This window comes from Momordica charantia (assembly GCF_013281855.1).
Source record: "Momordica charantia cultivar OHB3-1 chromosome 10 unlocalized genomic scaffold, Mcharantia_2.0 BLBB01000010.1, whole genome shotgun sequence".
In the NCBI taxonomy this organism is placed as follows: Eukaryota; Viridiplantae; Streptophyta; class Magnoliopsida; order Cucurbitales; family Cucurbitaceae; genus Momordica; species Momordica charantia.
In genome coordinates, this window is record NW_028275158.1 from 920,720 (window position 1) to 941,609 (window position 20,890).

The 20,890-nt window shown below is 32.1% G+C and overlaps 2 protein-coding genes across 3 annotated transcripts; one reads left to right on the forward strand and one right to left on the reverse strand.

Moving 5' to 3' along the window:
- Positions 1-1,423: 1,423 nt before the first annotated feature.
- Positions 1,424-8,188, reverse strand: LOC111011656 (RNA polymerase III subunit RPC82 family protein). Of its 2 annotated transcripts, XM_022285508.2 has the most exons (14): positions 7,892-8,187; positions 7,653-7,800; positions 7,186-7,310; positions 7,003-7,090; positions 6,220-6,371; positions 6,009-6,140; positions 5,827-5,931; positions 5,082-5,193; positions 4,397-4,525; positions 4,258-4,295; positions 3,933-4,025; positions 3,410-3,493; positions 2,491-2,640; positions 1,424-1,800 (listed from the first exon to the last, which is right to left on the reverse strand). In XM_022285508.2, the coding sequence occupies exons 1-14, from the start codon at positions 7,961-7,963 to the stop codon at positions 1,666-1,668; spliced, it is 1,563 nt and encodes a 520-aa protein (XP_022141200.1). In that variant the 5' UTR covers positions 7,964-8,187; the 3' UTR covers positions 1,424-1,665. The 2 variants fall into 2 exon arrangements, with proteins under 2 accessions (XP_022141200.1, XP_022141201.1); XM_022285509.2 differs by lacking the exon at positions 3,410-3,493 and having other exon boundaries at positions 7,892-8,188.
- Positions 8,189-19,521: 11,333 nt separating this feature from the next.
- LOC111011638 (uncharacterized) lies at positions 19,522-20,689 on the forward strand. The gene is made up of 3 exons (XM_022285490.2): positions 19,522-19,678; positions 19,776-20,114; positions 20,203-20,689. The coding sequence occupies exons 1-3, from the start codon at positions 19,609-19,611 to the stop codon at positions 20,403-20,405; spliced, it is 612 nt and encodes a 203-aa protein (XP_022141182.1). The 5' UTR covers positions 19,522-19,608; the 3' UTR covers positions 20,406-20,689.
- The last annotated feature ends 201 nt before the right edge of the window (positions 20,690-20,890 follow it).

The window sequence follows — 20,890 nt, forward strand, 5'->3', positions numbered from 1 at the left end:
ATTTATAACTTTAATGAAAAATTAATCACATTTACTGATTTACATTGTACTAAAAAAAATCACAATCACATTTACATATATGGAAAAAAAAAGGGAAAAAAAAAACAACGCAGCTCCTTCAACCAAACAACCAACAGTGGACCCTTCCGACAGTTGACTGGGCACTATGAAAAATTTGACGAGGACACGTGGCGCCATCTACATGGTCCCATTTCCGACTACGCGTGGTTTGAGGGGTCCACTCGAGGTCCAAGTGGACGGCTGTGATTAATGCTGTACGAACAATGATGTCTCGAAAGAGCAAGTTTAATGAGTTAAAAACCTTTCAGGTGGCGTTTTGGTATTTTTCATGATCTGTAAAGTCAACTCAAGATCATCATCCTTAAGACGTTACACTTCTAATTCACATGTTAGCATTTATCTAACTTTTTATTTTTCTAAAAATATATTTACATATATATTAAATTAGGCTACAGGCTGCTTCAACTCTTTTTGAAAGCTTATCTATTAAATTTAAAGAACATGCATGTTTTTTTAAATAAATTGTTTAGATCATGTACGAAATGATACATGACAATTGTTTAAAGTTTTGGGTTTGGTTTGATCACAAAACAATATCATTTTGATATATCGTTAATAAAACATATAAAATAAATACTTAAATTGCTATATATGTATGAATATAGTTTGATGGTTAAAGTGTTCTTTACATCCCTCGAGCGGTTGTAGATTCAAATATCCACTCTCATATTTGTGAGGTAATATTCTAAGAAATAAATATTACATAAGTTATTTCATCGTAAGCAACGAAATTGGAAATAGAAATTGTAAATCACCGGTGAGGAAAGTGCTTTTGCCATTAAACGTTGTTTTAATAAAAAAAAAAAAATGTAACATGAATGTTAGAGAGGAAAGCAGTTTTAGTATTAATGGCAAAAACCAAAAAGAAGTATAAGAAACACAAGTTGAAGTATATAACTTAAAAATTTAATTAAAACTTTGGACACCAAATAAACTCAATGAGCTAAATTAAAATTTAGCCATCTTTTATAAACATAAATAAATATGTACAATCTTAATTTCATCTCATGCCATTTACCATTGTCACACACAAAAGAAAAAAGGCCACGTCTTCTTTAAAGCACCTTTTGACAATTTGTTAGCAGCTAATGTTTACTAGAGACTTATTGCTCTGAACACAACAAAATAGGGAAGAAAAAGTTGAATATGTTGTGGAATTTTATGGGTCAACCAAACCTTATTCGACACTCTCCTTCGGTACTTGTGAGTCAGTCAAAATTAAATGCTCAAGAACTTATGGTTTGACTTTAAAGATGGAAAACAAAACAAACAAATACAAAAACATGGTAAAATTTTGGGAAAAAATGCTTCGTTGTTCACAGAGTATCATATGAACTTCAAGTTACCTGCAAATAACACTTTTCCTTCGAATTCAAATAGAAAATTTCAGATGTACAAACCAACTTTATGTGAATCCCAAAAACAAAAAACTCCATCAAACAATAATTATAACAAGGAAGATGTAATTCCTGTATTCTAATGGGAGGAGAAAACGCAGCTAACCAGAATCTTTTCCGAGTCTGAAAGATCCGCAAGGCTTCCTCCATAGTCACCTTCAAAGAGCCACCGATCTAAGTACTTCATTTAGAAGTCATGGAAAAGCATTAGTGCATCGTCCAGCTTCAGCAACGACGACTCCAGGAGTATCCTGACATTCCTCAGACGATTATATCTTTTCTCGAGTGGCCCGCCACGCTTATCTGGTGGAAGACTCAGAAGCTGGAAAAGAGATGCACAGCAAGAAATCAGTATGTGAATATGCCCACGTAATACACAGTGAGAAGACATGGAAGGAATCACCAGAAAGAGATCTTCAATCCAAATATTTTTTTCTTTAAATAATAGCAATAGCAATGACAATTCTGTTAGATACGGCACAAACCCATAATTAATCAAACTAAGACAAACACCATAAAGAGTATGATAAGCTTAAAGGGGTGATTAAACAAACGGGGATCTGCTCCGATTCATATGAAAGTATCCTGTCATTCAGCCACAAAACTGAGTTTATAGACATTATTATTAAAAACTAGGAAGCAAACCGCACTAATAGCTCAGATGTACTAGAAGCAGATAAAAAAGGCAATGATTTGATTTCTACTAGTAGGAAATACGCAAATTAGATGACTGAGAATCAAGTGGGAGCAAAAACTTTTGAGAAGACCGCAAACAGGTACACTTATGGTTCCACCACATTAATTGAAACTACCCCAATTATACAAATTTATCAGCAAACTAAACTAAATATAAAACAAGCCCTTTATTTGCTGCCCCTGTTGTTGCTTAAATTATGAGGACTTGAAGCCATAGGCCATATCTTTGTAAAGGAGTCTAAAATAACTTAAATGTCCAAATGATCAGTTATGATGCATAGTATAAATTAACATGGCAAAATCCCAACTCAAAAACCTCTTTGTCTTGTTCCATCTCATAAGCCTGTCGTAGCTGCAAGTTCAATGAAGCATGGTACATCTCATCGAGAACATGTTCCCACAAATTGTATTTGTCTACTCTCCACAACAAGCATAGGGAATGTCTAGGTCCTGTTAGAGCTACTTTCTGCAACAAAGATAAATTGTTTTACTAGGATGTGCCCAAAATGCCCCCAAAAAGACTAACAATGTAAATCTTTCAAGTGGTAAAGGACACGACTAGCCAGTGTAGGTATAAGATGACACACAGATACGAAGAAAACAAAGAGAGACACACTATTATAGATATGGTGTGACTCAGACTTGTAAATACATAAATGTCAAAATAGTGATAATATATAAATAAGACAAGGATAAGCAAAAAATAAAATAATTTAGATTTATGCATGTATGTGGTAAAGATTTAGACACTATTGTACAACCTATATAGCAGATTTTGTTCAAGTAAGGTCATATCAATGTCATTTCATATTGTAAATTACGTGTTGTTAAACAATATTATGCCTTATAGCAGAGGTATACAATGTAATGTAAAATGAAGTACTAAATGAATGTCATATGACAAGTCTAATCAAACATTAACTATCCTTCTGATGTTTTTTTTTTGGTAAGAACCTTCTATGTTTTTTTCTTGGTATGTCCATGTCTGATACACACAATTATCTTCAGCTCTTAACAAACATTGAAAAACCAATATGTCCAATGCTATCAGACTCAAACAGGCTATCCAATATGGTATCCCTGCTTCCTCCATGGTCTCGCTTTGTAATTTTCAACTCTCTTGATGAGAAGTGCTGCGTTTCTTATTATAAAAAGAAAAGTTTGGTATTCTTGCTTCATTAAATATATGAATGTGGATGCAAAAACACACGCATACAGAGCAAAAATATGTTTACCTCCATGTATAGGTACTCGTCCTTCCACAACCTATATAGAATCTTAGGCGCTTCATTCTTATCAACAAATGAACTATCAGAAATCTACAAAAAAAGACATGGAATGTCTGAAAAATAACTAAACTAATTAATTTTTTTTTTCAAGAATAGCCAATTCCAAAATATTAAGAATAAAAACTAACAATTCTAAAGTATATATGAAAGAAGTGGGGGGGGGGGGGGGGGGGGGAATAAAGTTTGAAATGAAAAAATTTCTGCTTACTTGGTAAATTGGTATGCGGCCTCTTTAATTCTTATTAGATGATAACACCCCCTTCACAGACGTGTATTATTAGCTTTTTACTCTTTAATTTATTGCTCAACTTGAAATTTTAAATCAACTGTGAATTAATCGCATACACATGTATAAATTATAAATACTACAAAAACAACACTATGATAAATGATTATATATTTCTAAAAGTCATGCATACTTCATTTTGCAGTTTGACAACCTTCAGTGTCAGAACTGAAAACTCCTTACCTTTTCTGTCTCAACCAAGCCACCAGTTCTCGATAGGAATCTGAACATTCTGTAAGCATCTCTTCCATATCTTTTTAAAACAATTGATTCAACCTAAAATCAAGATAATTTAAATTAATCCATCGGTACAAATGCAAGGGATCAGAGAAGGATAGCACTGCTATCAAACTAGCTCAGGTTCGAGATTTAAATCAACTGATTGCAAGCAATAAGACGTCGTTTTTTAAAATTTAGGAACCGAGACAAGCCATTTCTCAAATCTCAAAAAACAAAGGTGTATTTTTCACTAAATAAATGAAAGAGAGAGGGAGAGGAAGGGAGATACCTCCTCAATTTGAGCTTGTTCAATAATCTTCCTTAAATCTGTGCAAGCAAAATTTTTGAGAAGCAGCTTTGGTAAATCAGATGGAAAGTGTGAAAAGTAAACACAACGGAAAACAAAGCTTAGCAGTGAGTGTACATACTAATTTTATAATCATCCATCCCTGGACAACCCAATGCAGAGAGGGAAGCTTCAACTCGATCTAAGGTCATACTACGTCCTACTTCATTCTTCATAACCTCCTCATATATGTTATCCAACGATAAAGGAACTGCAAACAATTGAATTTTTAGAACAGGAGACATAAAAGTAGACATAGGTGGCGGAGGATAACACATTTCTATGGTAGTTTCCAAATCATGCGTCATTTTATTATATTTCTAAGGCCCTATTGTTTATGATTTATTCTTTAAAAAATGTATCATGAACCATGCATCCGATTTTTGCTTACCTACTGGTAGGCTTTGTAGGGGTCATTTTTTCCGCATTGAAGTAAATGAATTAATGCCAAGAGAAAAAAATCAAATATGAAACCTGAGAGCTGTTCGGGAAAAAAGCTTTCTGCCAAGGTTTATAAAGATTAAGGTTATTATGCACTTAAAATCACTGTTTAAAAGACCATAATTTTAGAAGTACTTCAATTGTTCTAAAAATCAAATCATTTTTAAATATAAACTAAAATAAAACATGAGATAACAACTTGTACAAAGCAATTAAGCAAACATGTTTTCATTAATATTTTCATTTTTTATATAATCAATGTGCATCAAGATAAAAAAATTTCATAACTAAAGTCCTTGAGGAATCTATACAAGCGTTGGATTGACCTGTTATCTCTGTTTTCACAGTTTTTTCAGAACTTCGAGTAGCCTCCAAAATGGCACTCAAGACATTTACTACTCCATCATCAAACTGCGATCTGACATGTTCAATGCAAGCCTAAAGCCATAGAAAGATATTGATTCAATTACTACTTGAATTGACCACCGGATAATAAATAAATTTCCAAAAATAGCACAATAAAAGAATTTTATCAAAAGAAAAATATTAAGCGAAGATTTTAAACTTACACGAAGAAAAAAAATACCAAAGTCAATATAAGAGCTACAAGAGCAACAAATTATAACACACGAAGAAATTAAAGGAAATCCAAAGAGGAGGAAAGATCTAATACGAGCAAAAGTTGGATGAGCAGTGCATTTAAGGTTAGTGAGTCAATAATTTATCAAGTATTCAACAGAACGAAATATTCTGAGTTCTAAATAAGTCAGTAATAGAACTTGCAGTTTTAGATATAGTTTTTCTCCTACTCATGTATAAAATTAGCAAGTATTGACTACCAACTCAGTTTCATACACATTACTCAACCTGAGAATAATATCAATATACTTGCAATAGTTGCACGCTGAAGTACTCTATCAATAGGCTTCAAGTGAGTTAAATTGCTTTTCCCTAGTATTCTTTCTCATTCCATTACTGTGAATGCAAGACAAGGAGCATGGCATTCATTGTAATTACATACTCACCTAGTTAGAATGTACAAGAAATTCTGTAGGATAAAATAATGCTAACCTTATGCCTAAGACATCTTATAAATTCATCAAAGTTGGCACGCCAAAGAATAATACCATCAGCATCTCCAGACTCTTGTACCGCCTCCAACTCATCGTGCTTGCGCTACAGAAAAGTTTTGTTTTGAGTAAGTACTAAACATGTTTCAACTTGGTAATTTGATATAACATTCTAATACATACCTTCTGTCCAGAAATGGGTAGTTCACTCTTTTCAGCTTCAGTGTTGGTTTCACTCATTGAAAATCTTAGAACTTCCATTGGACGTGCTACTCCTACAAGACGCTGTTCTAAGGTCTCTGGTACCTCAGATATCTGTTATGGATCCATTTAATGACTCAGAGATAATATTTAGCACCACTACGCATGAAAGGTTTCATAAATATGCAGCTACCTTGGCAGCCTTAGCACCTCTTTTTTTCGGAGGAGGCTGTTCTTCAACTTGGGCTGAAAGAATTGGTTCAGGGGCTGGACAGCGTTCGACAAAATGGGCAGTCAAAAGTTTAAATAAACTTTCGTGTACAACATCTGGAATTGGACGGTTTCCTGAAAATACAGAAACGATACTTCAGAAACCAAATGTTTGTATAAGTAGATATATAATAAGCAACAACGTGTTACAAACATTTTCTCGGTGCAAGAGCCGCCTTCTCTACAATATTAATTTTCATTAATGTGCTTGTTCAGAGAGTTCAACAAAACACATCACAGTTTTAGCTTTTAGGAATTAAGCACACCAATATCACTCTTCTTAACAAGATGCAGTTGAAGAAAAACAAGTTTTTTCTTTTGAAACAAATAGAAATTCAATATGATGATTGAAACCCCAATCAAGTCAAGGGGTTACAATAAGGTTTGTTAAGTAGCTAGAATCATAGAAATAGGGTAGTTAGAAAAAAGCTTTGGGCTTCTTCCTTGTTCAAGGAAATCAGTTTCATACTCTGAATAATAGAATCTGATATTAGGACTCACATGAATGAAAAAGAATATGATCTCTGAAATCCATGAATCCTAAAATCTCCCAGTACTGTATAATAAAGTTCCATTTAATAATTAAAATCAATACACAATTTTATGCCACCATGAAAAAGTAGCTTATTAGAAATACTGCATATAGGAGTAAACAACAACAATTGCCTGCACGAAAGCCTACTATGTTTACTTATTATAAACTTGCCTGCATGTTTACTTGACTTGGCTCTTTCAACCAATTGTTCCATTGAAAGCCTACCATTTTGCAGCAGACCCTCGAGAAGTTCTTCACACTGCGAAATCAGAAACATTAGTCAAAAACCTAAATTCACCTGAAGTTGAAAATTTTCGATAAGAAAGATTTTCCAATGTGAGTAAATGAATTAACATTTTTATCTTTCTCAAGCTTTTCCGAAGCAACTGCCAGGAATTTGGAAAATCTCATGCGATGAAGTATGTTACTAAACAACGCCAAGTATTGCGTGTCAGTCTTCGGCGCGTCTCCAAACTCACCTACACAAACAATTTCAATAACAATGATAAGAAACTCAATCAATACACAAATGGTGTGCTTCCCGGGAAAAACAATACAGCCTGCTTAAAACGCTCTTCATCCAATAGGATGTTCATGTGGTTCCATAAGTAATTTCCTGTCAGAGACAATAAATCTAAGAACGAATTGGCTTAAACTGTGCATAAATTAATTAATTCTTTTAAGTGACTCAATAGAATACCAGTTATGCGAATTCTACTGAACTCAATTCTAAAATCCAAATTTTATTGTCAATAATTAACCAAACAATTGCTTTACCAATACCACCCAGAACGTTTACAATGAATGAGAACACATTCTACCTTCGGTCACTGAAGTGAACGCTTGCACGCAATTATGTTGGATGAGAATAAGAAGGGAGTTGTTAACTTGTGAGGAGTTGAGTTCCGTGAATCGTATGAGAAGTCTCAGCGTCAGAGGCCCCTTTCGGAGCAGCGTTTCGCACACTTTCTGCAATGCACAAACAATAATATTGAACAGCAACAATACGAAGAAGAACAGGCCGATAATTTCATACGAAGCGAAGATTAAAAAGACATACCGCGACGAGATTGCCGAAGTGCGCAGTGATAATGTGGACGGCGTATTTGATGCCATTCTGAGTCGTCCCCATGATTGTCTACTAAGACGATTATCGCGCGTCTATGATATCAAATATTCTGAAGTAATTGGAATTGACGTTGACGAACTATAAGATCCGAAAGCACTAGTTCAATCGAGTACAGACACCGAAAGAGAGCAATACTGAGACGTACGGCTTACAAGCTCGTGCTCCGGCGGACAAAAGACGAGCAAAGATTCTTCTGTAGAAGGTCGACACTCATGGCGGGAGAAGAACGGCGATGGGGGCAAGGAAAATAAGGGTGTGCGCGGTCCGGTTTGGTCCGTTTACACAAAACCAGTGCCGATCGAACCTCTGGATTCTGCACCCTTCCGAACCGAACCGATCGGTTCGATTTCGATCGATTCGGTCAATTTTAAATCGATTCGGTTCAAAATAGTCGAAAAAACAGAAACTAACTTTCCTTTTGGGTAAGGCGGCGACGGCGAGAACATAGGCGATACGAACATCGATGAAGCCGGTCCGGCCTTTAATTATTTCAATTTTCTGAAAATTTCATTTTGTGATAATTAAATAAAAGCTAAAAGTAATTTTTTTCCTAATTACGATAAGAATAAAATTTGTCTAACAATTTTAATTTATATAATAAACCATTGTTAATTAATTAATTAATTAATTATTTATTTATTTATTTATAGACAAATTTAGTAAGCACTATCTTGCTAAATAAAATTTTCCAAACATTCCTTTGAAATAAAGGGAGCGTAAAATATAATTGGATGAAAAATTAAAGAAAAGAATATTTAAATTTAATTTTTAAAGCAAAATTTGATACTTCTACTAATATTTTTTTTTCTATTATTAGAGAGATAAGATGTCCGAATTTAATGTGACAACAACATCGGGTTGATTATATAATGTTGAGCTCCATATTATCATCCAATAAGTGACCTAACATTACTCCACATGTGAACGAAGAAAATGAAAAACCTAAAAAAGTTGAGCCTGAAGAATAGGAGACATAGCTTTTGAAAGTCAGCAATATATTCATCTAAAATTTTTAACAAATTTTTAGTTCTGAAGAAGCCAAACATGAAGACCCACCTGCCTACAATGAAGGGGACAAATATATACATGTATGAAAGTTGAAATTCATAATCATATTGTGTAGATGCCAAATTCTATACAAATCCTATTTCTAATAATAGAATTAACGTTTAATTATATTTTGATAGCTAAACAACAAATTTCTATATTTTTAATATAATATTATATTATAGTCTATCTTAAATAGAAGCACGCATGCATGATTTCACTAACTTTTTAAGTGATTTTGGAGAGTATAAGTTTTTGTTTCCTCCAAAAAGTTAGTGTGTTTAGTAACAAATAAAAATCATTTGAGATTATTTGGATAGAAAGAAATCATCATATCCAGAAAGAAAAATGGCTCTGAGCAATTATTTTTTGTTAGCCGTTTTCTTGGTGTGAATGTTCCCCTATCTTTCATATCTTTTAATTGTAATTCTCTAATTTTGTTGGATTGGAGAGCCTTCTTTAACTACCTTTTTATATTTTCATACCTCAATGAAATTAGTTCTTATATTTAAAAAAAAAAAAAGTTTATAATCATTTTTTTAGTACGGTATATAATTACTTTAAGGTTGATTACATTCAAAGAAAATAACATAATTAATGAGATGCATGTGAAGCTTCACCCCTAAAAGACATCATGGGTTAGTTTCAAATAACGGAAGACACAAATGGGTACTACAGTTTTTTAATGGAAGACTCCAATTTTAATTAAATATGGAACGTTTTTTTGGTATAACATGACCGCTATTAGGTTGGAGATTGTTGGTGGTCAAATTCAGAATCGACGTGTGGATGCTCGAACTTAGTTTGGAATCTCCAAAAGGGATAAAACGAACCCTCTGTAACCGCTGACCTGATCTGTATTCGAGCTGAGATGATCACTAAATCATACCAGCCGGTCTGAGGAATCCGACCTCAGGTTCGATCATTGACCGAGGGCCCGACAACTGTAACCACCAGTTAGGACGGCTCCAACAACCTTGTCTCTCCAACCTACCTATAAAAGGGGCACTCCACCCCATGTATAAGGTACGCAATTTTGTCCGAGAACGACTTACTACAGAGCTCACTCTAACTCAAGTGTCGGAGTGTTTGTTCTTTGTGAAAGTCTCACTGTCGTTTGAGGTCGTACTTCGACAAATCGCTCTAATTAGTTCGTGACCGACTATGTGAACTCAGCGAAAATCTGCATGAACAGAGACCGATATGTTAACCAGAGGTTGAAAATTAAATATGGGGGTTATAGAATGCTAAATCGATTAGAATTGATATGGAAATGTGGAGAAAGGTAAGCACATAATAAAGAAGAGAAGAAGGGGGGAGGAATCGGAATATGTTATTTTCTGAAATGGACTAATTGCTAAGTTTCTTCCCTGCAATATTAGCTGTTTTGATTACAACTTTTATCTGTCTTCACAAACCATAGCATAGCAGCAGATTCTCATCCCCTTTATTAATACTAATGCTCTACATTATCTTCTGTCTTTTCCTTTTCTGTCCCCATTATAACCCTCAAACTTTAATCTGTGAATCAACCCAAAATTGAGTGCCCACGTGTCCTCCTCTCATTGTTCGTCTCGAGATCGAAAAGTCAAGACAATGGAAGCGCTCTCAATTGCTCATCGTTTGAGAATATTATGGTCTCAAATTACAGAACAGGAGTTGACTAACACATTGATTAGAGATTATTCTTTTATTTCTTGCCACTGGTTTGATGCGTGTCGCTAAAAAAGTAGGTAAATTTTAACTTCAACTTTGAGATTTTTTTTAAGTAATTTGTGAATCAACCCAAAATTGAGTGCCCACGTGTCGTCCTCTCATTGCTCGTCTTGAGATCGAAAAGTCAAGACAATGGAAGCGCTCTCAATCGCTCATCTTTTGAGAATATTATAGTCTTAAATTACAGAACAGGAGTTGACTAACACATTGATTGGAGATTATTCTTTTAATTCTTACCACTTGTTTGATGCGTGTCGCTAAAAAAGTAGGTAAATTTTAACTTCAACTTTGAGAGAGTTTTTTTTTTTCAGAAATTTCACAAAATTGGCTAATTAACCTCCAACCACACATAAAACATGAGTTGAGCACACAAGGAATAACTGATAATAAGGTAGCAGTGGGCGTGGGACAAGGCCCTTTTCTTCTATAAATGACAAGTATTTTTCCCCCATTTCCTAGATTATCAATCTCATCTTAGTGCAGGTGGAGAGTTCCAAAGGGATCGCATTGATCCAATGTTGGTCGATGTCGAAGATCGTTTATTGGATCATGCGATCTCTTAGGAATCTTCCATCAGTTGCTCTAAACTTGTGTTGCTAATTTGATGATCTCTCGGCCAGGTATATATGTGTTCTTTCTCTTTGTGTAATTTGTTTCCAGTTTTTTTAAGGATCGATCCACTACAATTTTCTTTCACAAGTTTTTGCTGTTAAATAATGTAGTTTTGTGATGGTTTTGTTCAACCCACTTTCTCATGGTACGTAATTTGTGCAATCGAATTACTCTTTACAAGCATTTGCAAATTGTAATTAACTATGGATGTTGATTTAGTCTTTAAGAGTTTCAAGACATCTCTTCAAATCTTTCTCCGGATAAATTAATCTAATCTGAAAGATGCACGAACTAAATTTGGATCAGCAAATGATGATAATTTTCGTGTAAAATTTAACTTGTTGACATGGTTGCAACAACTATTTCAATAAAATATTGTGCGAGTTAAAAAAACCTCGCTTGGTAATATATCATTTCATTTTTAATTTTATGTTTTCAAAATTTGACATCAGTGTGATTTTCTATCTGAAAATGACTTTTTAGCTTTGAGATTCTTTCGATGACCTTTGTTGTGTTAAACAGATATCTTTTTTTTTTGAGACAAAGGGATAATTAATATGAAACGAAAGGAAGAATCTACCTCGTAATGCGGACAATAGGGTAATAATAATGTCCTCGAGGTGTGGTAATGGATTGAAAAGGAGAATTAAACTTACATTTATTTTCATATGTTTTTTTATATTTCTTAAAAACACGTTTGGTTTTTTTAATCAAATTAAAAAAAATAGAAAATTACTTTTTTCACTTTAGATTTTGAAAACATTTCTATTACGTAGATTACTAAATAAAGTTACACCATGTTTATAAGCTTAATTTTTATGGAAAAATAAACTAGTAAAATTATTTCTTAAATTTGTCTGTTAATATATTTATGTTATGATAAGGAAAAAAATTGTTGCTATATGATCATTAGCTTAATTTTTATGGAAAAATAAACTAGTAAAATTATTTCTTAAATTTGTCTGTTAATATATTTATGTTATGATAAGGAAAAAAAATTGTTGCTATATAATCATTTGTGATGATCAAATACAAGAATAAGAATTCAATTTTCTTACCAACTTAAACATACCTTAAATATATAATTTCCAATCTTCGCCCTAAGAACTAAAATAAAAATCAAATTTTCTTTTAAAATTTATTGGATAAATCATTTGAAAGAAGGCCTCCTTGTCCGGGTCGGATCAGGCACAACCCGTCCAGCACAGTTATTATGACGGGTAAGGCCAAGCCCAAATCTTCCTTGTACGTGGGCCCAATCAAAAGGCCTTGCGTTTCTCCGGCCCATTTTACATCTCTCTACTCTACTCATGTTGACCCATTATTCATCAGAAAATATAATTATTGCCCTTAATGAATTATCTTTTTAAAGAATGTCCCTATAAAATAATATTGTTTCAATTCAACCCTTTGAAAATTAACTTCTTCACTATTTTACTAATGGTTATACAATTAGTGTCAACCTAAGCATAATTAAGACATATATTTTCGACTAAAATATAGTGAATTTAAATTTTCCACACTCCCACATATTTTTATACTAAAAAATGTAAGTTATATATATGAGTGATTATCTTTTATAAAACGATAATTCAGCAATTCTAATGGTTACTCGAGAGTTGATTTTATGTTTTTTTTCTCCCTAAGACGGACCAATTTTGAAAGCTTTTACATGGAGGCGATAGATACGATGGTTTTTTTGTCCCAATGGGTATACCTATGAACATTTCTCCATTGATTCATGCTTTATTTTTCATTAAAAAAGAGGCACTTGCAAAATTAGAGAAAATAAAAATTAATAAGAATTTGCAAACGTACCTAACTACTTTTTAATTTTGCAAATTTCGCAAAATTTGGAGGTTCAATCGGAGAAGTAAAAGTCCAATATACTCTTAATGATCATATAATTTAAACAATGATATACTTGATATATTTGATTTTATATACCATTGATATACCGAATTATGAGGGTTATATACCATTGATATACATAATATGAATGTTGATATATCAATGATATATTTGATATATTATTTTTCTTAACTGTGTTTAATCTCTCTAGTCGAAGTGTTGTCTTATTTATAGATTCATCAATTAACATTGGGACGATCTCAAATAAATATGGAAAAATAGTAAAATACCACACATTACATAAAAACTTTTTTTTTTTTTTTTGAAGGGAGCGGAGATATAACTATATTAAGTAGTAGTAATATTATATTGATTTAATAAACGATCCATTATTGGAAAGAAAAATGCATTGTCCTAATCACATTAGTTATACATCAATATTAATTAAGAAAAAAGAAGTTAGGCAAAATTTGAATTAGCTGTGTAAATGTCTCCCAACATTTGAAAATTCAGCACGTTAAAAATGATGTTAATGCAATTACTTCTAATCTAACTAAAAGATGCTAATAATTAAACACTCCTAACGAATGGGAGAAGAAAAATTTAATTCAAAGTCCAAATTGGCAACTTCAATTTAACGAGTCCTCCCCGCAATTAATGGAGGAGAATATTTCCTTTGGAGGGACTCAAGTCAACTACAAACTTTTAATTCATTATTTTTATTTATTATTATTTTTTATCTCAAATCTTTTAATAAGGTCGAGTTGGAGAAATTATTCACTGTTATTGTAAACTTTTATTGGTAAGATATAATGAGGAAAATAAAATTAAAAGATTGAATAATTACATATTACTCGAGTCATTTTAAAAGGACAATCAAATTGTAGCCACCACTTTCAATCTTTTTTTTTTAGGTGTATTCAAACTTTTTGAATAAAGGTAAATTTCTATACTTATTGATCAATAATTCATGTAATTATCGGACATGTTAAAAGTTTAATAATGTGGATATTAAAAGAAATTTATTAATTGAGTTTTTTCTAGTTCATCAATTAGGGATATACTCGAAGTGAGGAGGGGAGAGGGAAGCCTTTTCCTTTCTCCTATTTTCCGTCCATGAAATTTCGTAGGATCAGGGCCTCACGGCGAAAAATCAATTAAATAATTTAAAAAATATATATATATAATTAAATGAATCTCAATTAAAATCATCCTCATTTAAAAGACCTATTCTTAAAACCACCTAATAATATATATACATTAAAAAAAATGGGACAAGGCGGGGAATGGAGACAATGCATCCCCCGAATCAACGGGGATTCTCCACCCCGTTTACGACGAGTCCCCGTAAAGGTCCATCCCTAAAGAGAATAAACACCTCTATCGACAACATATGAGGTGTGAATTCGAATCTCTGACTTTTTTTTGAAGATGTATGTTTTTAGACAATTGATTTAGGTTGTGGTTGACAAATTTATTAATTCATGTTATTTATGCATGCTCACTCATAAATTAAAAAATTGTACTTCATTTGCATAGCTAATAACTTATCTAATTTACCAACATAAATATAACTCAACTCTATATGATATCTACTATCTCTCTTGAAGTCGCAAAAGAAAGAATCATGTTATCTTTTAGATGCATTACAAAATAGGGGTCATAATCAATTCGTCGATGGAAAAATGTGATGAATTCGAGAACCTTTAACTCGGTCCAGACTAATGTAAATACTTAATATAAAAAAATATGTCTCATATGCACTAGTGTTAAAAGTGACTATTCATCGTGAATTTAGGATAGATAGATTTAATAAGATACATGATTATTTAACTTATTGGCCACTTTGACATTAGTCGATGTAGTATAGTGGTAAGTATTCCCGTCTATCATGCGAGTGACTTGGGTTCGATCCCCGGCAACAGCATTGCTTTAAATTTTGGGAAAAAAAATCTCTAATTCAACTTGAATATATCAAAGCTCATGCACCTCAACTTTTATTATTCTGGAAAGAAAAAGAACTTACTCCATTTAAAGTAGTTGTTGGAAAATATAGACCACTAAACAGTACAAATATGTGGGAACATCTCAATAAAACAGTATTTTATTTGACTATGGAGAAAAAATTAAGAAAGTTTGTTGTTGAATTTGGTCTCTGTCCTTAAATACTTTCCTAACAAAGCCAACAAAAGAACTGTTTTATTATCATTTTCCAAATAGTACGTCTTTTTCCTTTAATTTTTCCCTCTCCAATTAAATTAATTAATCATAAACATGATAATCATGACTTTTTATTTTAACAACTTTGATTTGATGTAAACCGAATAATGTCACCTCAGGAGTCATCAAATTACAGAATAAAAATGACATCATTACTGAATATGGCGGATTTTTATAAATACGGAAATATCAATTTATTAATTTAATAACATTAAATATGAGTGACCTAAATTTTACCAAAAATATCCGTGGTGTAAAGTTTAAAGGAACAATTAGGTTTTTCCGCTATTAACTTTATAACTAGTTGTTTGTCTAGAAAAAATGTCTAATGGATCTTCATACTTTTTTATTTTATGTTTTATAGGTTTTCAACTTAAAAAGTGTGTAATAAATTCTTAAATATTTTATTTTATGTCTTACGGATCAATTCGACATTTTGTAAAATTTTCGGATCTATTTCAACTCTTTTAAATACAAGTTTTAATTTTATGTCTAATAAATTTATTAATTAAAAAATTTAAATAGGTCAAGACTTATTAAATACAAAATTAAAAATTTTCTTAATATCATAATTTTATGTCTAATACATTTATTAATTAAAAAAATTTCAAATAGATCCAGACTTATTAAATATAAAATTAAAAATTTCCTTAATATTTAGAGATTTGTCAGACAGGTTAAAGTTCAATAATTTAACCAAAAATTTGACAAAATTAGAGAATTAAAACTATTTAAGTATGTAGGTGACCATAGTCTTGAAAACTTAAAAAGGTGATGTGGATAGAAAAAATTGACTCTATTGACTCTTCTTCATTAATTCTTCTCCAACTCGATAATTGGCATATACCTTCAACCATGAAGTTATGAGTTCGATTCCCACCCCCATATGTTGTACTAAAAAAAAATTCTTCTCCAACTCGGTACAAATATAAAATTTGAAATAAGAACCGAATAATATTTCTATTCTTATCTTTTATTTATTGTTTCTCGTCTTCTCTTTTTTAATAAATGATAAAGAAACTAATTTCATAGTACCTTATGAAAACTGCACTTCATTTGGTAACTGAAACTTGTTTTTTGTTATTTACTTATTTTTATTGAAAAAAAAACAAAGACATATTTGATAACAATTTCTCTACAATTTTAATTTAAAAAACAAAATTAAATGTTCAAAATTTTTATGTTATATTTATGTTTAATATCTACCATGCATTTTATAAGTCAATAATGACAAAATATTGATTTTATTTATGTTTTGAAAAAAAAAACTAAAAATAGAAGCGGGAAACTTGATTTTGTCCTTTCTAAATTTTTACATGAAACGTTTATTAAAAATGAGAAGTGAGAAATATAAATAGTTAAGTGGGGTAGGGGATTCAAATTTACAACTTTAAACTTATGTTGGCAATTGAGAAAACAACCTTTCGATAGTTTTTTATGCTAATTTTTTATTATAGCAATTTTCCTTTACTCTGTTTATAATTTTTTATTGTAATATATATAAATATATATACCTAACTTTGTGCTTCTAGAATGAAAGTTTCAACAATAATCAAGGGAAGCTAAATAAGTAATTGCATTGTAAGTATTATAAGCAAGTATGCTTTAACAAGTCTTTGCTTTTTGTTGTGTGCTACAATTTTTTTAATCACTTTTAATTTTTCCATATATTTTGTTTGGGAGGAGAAATTTACACGTACAATTATAGTCAATAAAATTAGTAGTAGGCAAGCAATCTGCTTCAAGTTTGGATAACGTAACATCTTTGGACACGTGCTAGGTTTTGATAACAAATGCATTTTTCCTTACTAGTTCGCTGGAGTGCATTTTGAAAACAAAAATCTAAAAATAACGAATTCAATAAAAATCAGAGTCATATTTTATGTTTTCAGTATTTTTTAATCTGTATTTGGTAGCAGATTTATAAATCATTGAATCTCAATTTAAAAATTGTTCAAGTGGTGTTTAGTAATATATTTGTAAAGCAATGATACTTTAGTTCAGTCTAAAATATTATTAATTAATTAATATATATATATGTTATAGAGTTTGTATATAGTTATTATTTTACAATATTATTGAATTTATAATATATTATGTTTTATATATTTTAATTTTAATAAAAATGAAATAAAATAGTATATTTATTAAAGTTTTTATCTTTTTAAATGTAATTCCACATTTTAAAATTTCAAATTTAAAATATGAAAATACTGAAAACATAAAAATTTTGTTTTCACAATTTCTATCCTTTGGATCACGTAATCCAAAAACAGAATTTCAAATTTTCTACCAAACAAACCCTAAAATTTCTTCACTATATTTGAATGGCCTTTTAGTGGAGGGATACTCTATACCTAAACCTAGCATTAAAATTTTAATTAAGTCAAATTTCTTAATCTGCAATATTTTCACGGCCTACCGTTCAAAGTGACACGTAGACGTAGAAGAAGTACATGACACAAATATCTTTTTCTTTTTTAGTCGGAGATATCTACATTAGTAGTTGAGTGTTTATGTCGACACGAATCAAAAGAATTAAGTGGTACTTATATGTTGTTATTTAGTAAAGTTGATCGAGTAATATAATCGAAATGATTAATTAGGGTTCCAATCCAACTTTGAATGGGCAATGGGAACTAAAGATATGAAAAGTATGAAAAACGTACAACAGTGATGATGTATGGAAGTTAAATTGGGTGTGCGGAAATAGTGGGGAAATGGGAGCCATCGATGTCGACCAAATTCATGTACTTTGACAGCAATTTAGGAAGAAGACCAAAAGTTGGTCTTTGCCGCCATTAATGGCGGTGTCATTGACCTTCAAGCTTACTGTATTTTGGATTGTCGTGGCCATGGGAGCCTCCTCTTTGACCATGTCCAGCCTTTTTACACACCCCATTAACATACATACTTTGAATAGTGGTTGAGCTCTAATAATTAGGGCTAATATTTCATGTTGCTTTAATAATGATTTTAGCTTTAGTTTCCTGTAATTTTAAAATATATATTCACTTTTAGTTTATATTTTTATAGCTTGTTTAATCACAATCTCCTCTGACTATGCTTTATTTTCCACCTTTTTTTTTATTAATCGTGAATCCTCAACAAAATAAATAAGTTTTCAATTGTTTTTTTTTTCTTTTTAATTTAGTTAAGATTTTAAATTTATCTTTTAAAAATTGAATATCACACGACAAAGAGATTGTGAGTAAATTAAAGGTGAATGTAAAAACTAATTAAAAGTATAGTTTCGATCTTAAGTTTTAGTTTTTGTCTATAGGACACTTTGATCTTATATATTTTAAAATGGTGTACTTTTGGTAATCGAGAGTTTCTAAAATAGGTTTAAATTGTCCCTTAACTTATGTTACCGTTAGTTTTTTCTTGTGGAAAAGATGATTAGGTTGACATATATTCGAGTTGAAATATATCATTCATTTTGTGTAACTATTCACCTTGCTTTATGTCCATTGCGTATTGCAATCTAATAAATGGAGAACACGATTAGAAATCCTAACGCTTCCATATTGAATGTAGCATCGCGTTTCCCAAAACCCATGCAATTCATCAGCTAATCAAACAATTTTTCCAAAATTATATATGTTTTAAAACGTAAAACAAAGAAGTTAAAAGGAAAGTTGAAACACTTGGGCCATTATAGGCAAGTTTGATCAATAATTGAATTAAATTTTCAAATCAATATAAGGAGACGCATACTTTAAGCTAACCCGAATAGTTGAATTGGTTTAGATATCTATTTATGAACAAGAAGTTATGAGTTCAAATCTCAATTTCCACGTGTCTTTTTCCCTTTCTTTCTAAGAAAGAGATTAAATAGAGTATTAAACGATTGAACCTTGATAAAAAACATAAACAATTATTCAATTACCAATTTAACCTGGTTCATTAATTAACATCACCTAACAAAAGAGAGTAGTATCCTACGGGGGTCACAGAAGTCAAAGTCTTCAAATTTAATGCAACAAAATTGGAGAGGGAGAATTGAATCAAATTAAAAGTAGTTCCTTTTGACCTGCATTGCATTGAAACATCACATATTTAATTTAATTTATTTTAATGTACAGTCTGGTTCGTAACAACTATAAAACCCGGCCTCGTTGAAGCCCCAACTAAAGGAGTTCAGAAGCAGAGCATAACAAACCAAAGCTTTGATCCTGCTGTTTTAAAGCTTTGGCAAAATGGATTACTGTAGAAACCTTGCAATTATTGTGGCCATTTTCATGGCTCTCTCCCTCCAAACAGCACTCGGTACAAGCTTAATCAAAAACATATATATTGTTTAATTTGTATAGTAATTAAACATATTTTTGAGTTAAAAATTAATAAAGATAAAAAATGATTGCAGGGGAGTCAAGTGGAAGGGTAGAGTGCGAGTCATTGGAGAGAAGGGAGTGCGCGTTCGCGGTGTCGTGGTCGGGAAAACGCTGCGTTTTGGAGAAGCAGGTGAAGCGCAGCGGAGAAGAGGCGTTCACGTGCCGCACATCCGACATCGAAGCCGACCAATTAAACGACGTCGTTGAGACAGAGGACTGCGTCCAGAGCTGCGGCCTCGACAGGAACACGCTCGGCATCTCCTCCGATTCCCTCCTCGATCCTCGCTTCACCCGCACCCTCTGTTCCTCCCGCTGCTATAGCCGCTGCCCCAATGTCGTCGACCTCTTCTTCAACCTCGCCGCCGGTGAAGGTAACTTTTCCACTAAATCTTCTCTTTGCTATTATTAAAAATTTCACAATTCATTCGTTCAGAAAAAAAAATAATAATAAATTGGCAGGTGTGTTTCTTCCCAAGCTTTGTGAAGCTCAAGGAGGGAATGTGAGAAGAGAAATGTCGGAGATCAAAAGCTCCGGCATCGTTGCACCGGGGCCGATCCAGCCAGTCTCTCTGTCAATTGCCCCGGCAGTCGCACCGGGGCCGGTTCGGCCGGTGTTCCTGTCCACTGCGCCGGCAGTGGCTCCGGCCGTTCAGGGAGCTTGATGGTCTTTATTTATTCCAACACAAAAACAACAACACCACAATAATGGCTTGAGTTTTAGATAGTTTTAAATTTTAATACAGAAATATAAATTTCTATGTTTTTTTATAGCGTGAGCGTGTGGTGTATGGAAGAAGGCTAAAACTAAAAGAGCTCTATGTCTGTGTGATGTGTATGGCCTCTCCATACTATTTTTTCCTTTTTTTTTTGAGTATAGTGTTGCCTCTCCATACTACTGTGATGGGATTTAGATATATTATGAAATAAAAAATTAAAGTTATAAATATTGTTTAGATGTTTATATTGCTGCTTACCTCTGCATGATTATATATTTAACAATTAAGACAGAGGCAAAAATAAAGATAAAGATTTTTAAAATTCAAAATCACCCTAGTTTAACAGAATTACCCTAGTTTTTTTTTTTTCTGAAATTCAAAACCGCTCCCATCAAAAGGAAAAAAAATAAAAACTACCCATTTCTTTTTAC